A 5,748-nucleotide genomic window follows, 5' to 3' on the forward strand; every position below is an offset into this window, starting at 1 on the left:
ACGACCCAGCCATGTTGGTTGTTAGAGTCCCCAAACCACACAGTTTGGGCTCGGGTTCTAAATGTTGTTGATTCATTCATTTAAGTATTTTGCATTCATTCTAATCAATGCTCTCTTGTAGATTCATTCATTCATTCATTCATTCAAGTGTTTTGTATTTATTCTAATCAAGTGTTACCTCATTATTTAGGTTTGTCTGTCTTTGTCGTCGATGATTTCTCGGCATCTTATTTGCTCGACTAGTCGCATCTTCTATTTCTTCAACTTCTTCACATTCACCTTCAACATTTTTTGCCACTTCTTCACTTTCTATTGGTTGTTCTTCACATTCAATATTTCTTCTATTTTCTCATTCTCTAATTTGTTGTTGTATCTCAAGCATTACCTCACCTTCTTCATCTTCGTGTTCCATTTAGGATTTTGATTGGATTTTGATTGAGTATGAAAGTAGTAATGAGTAAATGAGAAACTTGAGTATTTGATTGAGTATGAAAAAAGGAGTAAAGGAGTAAATGAGAAATTGAGTATTCTATGTAGAGATATTTGAAATTTTAATATATTTCGAATAATTGAGTGAAATATGTTTGTAAACCCTAAAATCTTCAACCCTAAACCCTAAACCCCAAACACCCAAACTAGTTTATGATTCACAATTTGAAAAAGAAAATAAAAAATTTAGATATAAAACAAATTATTATTTTGAATAATTGAGCGAAATATGTTGGTACGAAATTTGTAAACCCTAAACCCCAAACTAGTTTATGATTCACAATTGAAAAATAAATGAAAAATAACAAGTTTAGATATAAAACAAATTATTATTTTAGATTTTGGCATGTTTGATTACATATTTTAACTTGATTATATAGATACTATGTCATAACAGATAAAGAGTGCATAGTGCATGTAATTGTGTTAGTGCAACTAATTGTGTTGTTCCTAACTCAATTTTTTAAATCGGATTTCAATTTTGTTAATTCAATTGGGATGTGTTGATAATTGATCATTACTAATTCAATCTTGCAGATCATTGTTTAAATAAATTATTGTACAATTATGATCGATTAATGATTTTGTATTATAAGAAAAGTGTTCGGTGTTTATGTATAAGAAAAGTATAATTGGTGTTTATATAATCAATTGTTATTGGTTAATCGGGCTAATTATTGGTTAATTAGGAATTTCCTTGGTTTAGAACTTTTCAATTAGTTTAGTCCAAACGACTCCCCCAGGTCGCCCCATAAAAAGCCCCAAACGACCCAGCCATACTGCTTGCATATGATACTAAACGACATGATCAGACCGATCCATGGAAAAAACAGAGAGCTCTGTCTCAAACAATATGGCCAAACCGTTTGAGTGTACACTCAAACGATATGTTTAAGCCGTTTGAGTGTATACTCAAACGACACGATTAGACCGTTCCATGGAGATTCCAGAGAGCCAATTCTCAAACGACAAGCTCAAACCGCATGGATATACACTAGAACGACATTGTGGTATCATTTGAGTGTATACTCAAACGACATGGCGAGACCGTTTGAGTGTACACTCAAACGACCCGAGGATTTCGTTATGGCAAGACCGGTTGAATTGGTAGTTGGGCCTGGGCTTTGATGGCAAACTTGTAATATGACAAACTTGTAAAATTTCTTTTTTTTTTGGGTTGCCCAATTTGATGAGTGCCCAATTAAACTACCTTAAAAAATAGCATACTTCTCAATATTATTAGCTCTTCTCCAGAGTCACATTATCACATTCACCAAATTTTCAAAGCACTTGTTCACAGCAGGTCTAAAGCATTGACTTTATGGTCAAGTCACCTCACCCACCTCAGCTTCAAGAACTCAACTAAACGGTGACTAATGTACTTCTCTTCCCTGTTCCAATTCCTCATTAACAAATTACCATTTTTTTTAACAATGTATTTCAGTATATAGTGTTACATGCAAATGTTTTGATGAAATTCTCTAGTGAATGTTTTCTTGTGCTTACTTACAGTAATACTATTACAAAAAGTAGACATCACAGTAAATGGCGTTTCTATAACTCTCATCACCCCCAATAAAATGAGGCTGATTCTACCTGTGTTTTATATACAATACAACAACATAAAACTGAACAAGTCATCGACATTTTTGCAACTTGAGGTTTTATAGGAAAGCCGAAGAGTTTTGTGGTGTAACATGGCAAATGCACTTGGGATTATGAATGACCCTTTTCCTAGTAATATCCAGTTTAGTACAGAAGACACAATATTGGCCACGATGCTCCTCCAGCATATTTTTCTCATCATCGTCATAGTCGTTTGTTTCTTCTGTGAGCTCTTCATCATCTCCAGGCTCTGCCGCCTCTGAACTTTCCTCTGTGATTGTGTTGTCCCTCCCATTGTCGCAGTTGTTGTATAGTAATGATGGAAACATAAGTAGAAGCACTCTTACAATTTGTTCGTCGTACCATTTTCTCCCTTTAGTCCAAAACCATAGTGGGGTGACAGCCATTGCAGCGCCTGCCCCGTATCCAATTCCAGTAGCTATGAATTGCCAGTCAACGTTGGTAGGTTCCGAACTCTGTTTTCTAGATGTCGGATGCAATGGTGCCAACTGAGTGACATTTTCACAAGTTGTAGACAGTGGAGATCCACACAGCCCTTTATTTCCTTCGAACACATTTCCATTGAAAGTTTGAAACTGGCGGCCTTGTGGGATTCTGCCAACAAAGTTGTTGAATGAGAGATTTAACACTGAAAGGAAAAATAAATCTGCCAACTGTGAAGGAATCTCTCCACTCAGATTGTTTGTTGAAAGATCCAATGACTCAAGCTGTTTGAGATCTCCCAAAGACCTTGGAATTGAACCTGTGAGGGCATTGCCTGACAAATTAAGGACATAAAGTGATGTGAGATTTCCTATTGCATCTGGAATCTCTCCTGTGAAATTGTTGTTAGACATATCAAGGGAGGTGAAGATGGTTAGGATCTTCACCAGTTCCATCTGTAGCCCTTTACTTGTAACTGTCACAGAGTCCTGATAGTACAGTCGGCTAAGTTCGAGGAATCCAAATCTTAGAATCTGGTGCTTGTAGTTCGACTGTGCTTCTTCCTCATCAGTCATCATTCCTTTCAAACTCAAAAATCTTTCCGAAGGTAGATTACCGGTAAAATCATTGGAAGAGACGTCAATGATTTGCAACATTGGGAAGGTACTACTATTTTTTTCTGGTGGAATGGAACCTCGAAACTTATTGGATCGTAAAATAAGAACTCGCAAATTAGTCAGTTTTCCCAACCAGCAAGGGAAATGATCACTCATCTGATTGTTCCCTACATCCAGAACTTCTAGCATTAAGCATTTAGAAAGAGCTGTTGACACGTTGCCTTCTAATGTGTTATTATTTAGATCAAGTGTTCTCAAGCTACATTCTTGATGGAAAGTCTCAGGCATAGTGCCAGTGAAATTGTTGCTCCGCAGATTCAATACTCTTAGGGTCGAAATGTTACCAAGACAGGTGGGTATTGGGCCGCTCAAACTGTTATTTGAAAGGTCAAGAACTTGAAGAAAAGTAGAATTGCACATTGATAAAGGGATTTTCCCACTAAGAGAATTGCGTGAAAGTGAGAAGAAAATTGCAAATTTGAGGTATGAACCAATATCTGTTGGAATGATGGAAGTAATGTTGTTCTTTGAGTAATCTAGGAAGGTGGCGGATGGTGGTAGAATAGGCAGTAGTGGCCCTTGGAGCAAGTTTGAATGTAAATCAACGACAGCCAATGATGAGTTAAAAAGAACTTTAGGTAATGGCTGGTCAGGATCCTCCAGGAAGTTGAAAGAGAGATTTAAGTGAAGTAAACTTCCTTTACCTATCTGCCCAATCCAATTGGGCATTTTCCCATCAATCTGGTTGTTGGACAGGTCTAAATAGCTCAATGTGGACTGGTTCCTCAAGAATCCCGGAAATGTTTTCAGGTTGCAAGAACCCAATTTCAATGTGCCTACTTGTGGGAACAATGCAGAATTTGTACCACTGGAATCGATCGATAACTTGCTACCTGAAAGATCGAGATTGGATAGGTTTCTCAAGTTCTGAAGCCTATCTAGTCTTAAGGTGTCACTGAAGTTGTTCGAAGCAAGTGACAACATTTTCAGACTGGTGAGATTGAAAAATGACGAAGGTAATGACCCTTCTAACATATTTTCACTTAAGTCAAGAGTATCCAACAGTAAAGAAGATCCATTATGAAACTCGCTAAGCGGACCAGTGAATCGATTTTGGCTCAGGTCCAACATCTGCAATGATGGCAGGGTAAATAGAGTGGATGGGATTGTCCCATTGAACGAATTGTTTCGTAAGTTCAGACTTACAAATTTGAGATGCCCACTCCATTCAGAAGTAGATATAGATCCAGCCAATTGATTATGAGCAAGGTTTACTAGGGTGAGATTTTCAGATGAACCAAAGGAAGGGAGTGTTCCAGTGAAATTGTTGGATGAAAGGTCTAAGTACTGCAGTCGAGTGAGGTTCGACATGGAAGCTGGTATTGACCCACTGAAACCACAATTTGGAAGCTCTAATTTTGACAAGAATCTTAGATTTCCGATTGACACGGGAAGTTTTCCTGTAAAATTTGTGTTAGACAGTACTAAGTTCTCAAGATATCCACTTTCTGGGAATTCTGGCAAAGAGCCTTGGAGATTTGGATTCGTGGATACGTCCAGACTTCGTAGTAATGGTAATTGGAAGATTTTTTCTGGAAATTTTCCTATCAACCCAGAACCACCAATACGTAGGAATGACAATTTGGAGAAATTTCCAAAAAACTCTGGTACATCAGCGGTGATATTGTTCTGACTAAGTGCAAGTCCAGAGAGTGATTTAAGATTTAGAAGTGAGGAATCAAAAGGCCCTGAAAGTGAACAACTTGACAAACTCAATACTTCCAGATTGGGGAGGGCAGATGATAAACTCTGACACCACTCTTTCCTATTCATTGACACATTCACACCATCAAGATAGAGTTCTCTCAACTCAGACAGGTTCTTAACAAGTGTTTTAAGGTCTGGTTTTTCAAGTTTTAAAGGATTTGAGCCTGCGAAAAGAGTAGAAAGATCGAGTGAAACCAACCTTTTCATACGTGAAATCTCGATTGGTACCTGCCCAGCAAAGCCCGAATTTGATAGGTTGAGATGAGTCAGGTTAACAAGCCTGTCCAAACCAGATGGAATCGTAGAATTGAAGTTATTGGAAGACAAGTTCAAGCTCTTTAGGAACCCAAGCTCAGAAAGACTACTAGTATTCTCAACACCACTCCTAATGGATTTGTTACTGAGGTCAATACTGATTACATGACCATCCTTGTCGCATTTGATACCGTCCCAAGAAGAACAACAATCGGTATTCAAATCCCAAGATGTAAGGTTTGAGAATGTGATATTTTGCTTCCATTTAAGTAATAATGCCTTCTGATCCTCGAGACATTGCCCGTAAACTAAAGTGCAGGACAGAATTGAGAGAAATGAAGACATTACAAGCCATGAAATTAGTAGAAGTCTCATTGGTGATTATCAAGAGTGACTCCCATGAGATTGGCAGATGAAGACTTGGTTAGCTTATTGTTTTGGGTTTTTCGCAACTGAACTGAAAGATTATGAAAATCACAAGAACAGGATGAAGAAGAGTATGGAGAAGAGGCTGAGAAGAATAAGAACCGTCAAAGTTTGGAATTACGCGTTTTTTTTGACTTTGTGTGAG

The 5,748-nt window shown here is 37.7% G+C and overlaps 1 protein-coding gene across 1 annotated transcript; it reads right to left on the reverse strand.

Annotated features, from left to right (window-relative positions):
• Positions 1-1,955: 1,955 nt before the first annotated feature.
• LOC147489904 (receptor-like protein 7) lies at positions 1,956-5,748 on the reverse strand. The gene has a single exon (XM_086571316.1). It carries the CDS (start codon positions 5,550-5,552, stop codon positions 2,154-2,156), a length of 3,399 nt encoding a protein of 1,132 aa, XP_086427442.1. The 5' UTR covers positions 5,553-5,748; the 3' UTR covers positions 1,956-2,153.

This window comes from Coptis chinensis, chromosome 7 (assembly GCF_015680905.1).
Source record: "Coptis chinensis isolate HL-2020 chromosome 7, ASM1568090v1, whole genome shotgun sequence".
NCBI classification, from domain to species: Eukaryota; Viridiplantae; Streptophyta; class Magnoliopsida; order Ranunculales; family Ranunculaceae; genus Coptis; species Coptis chinensis.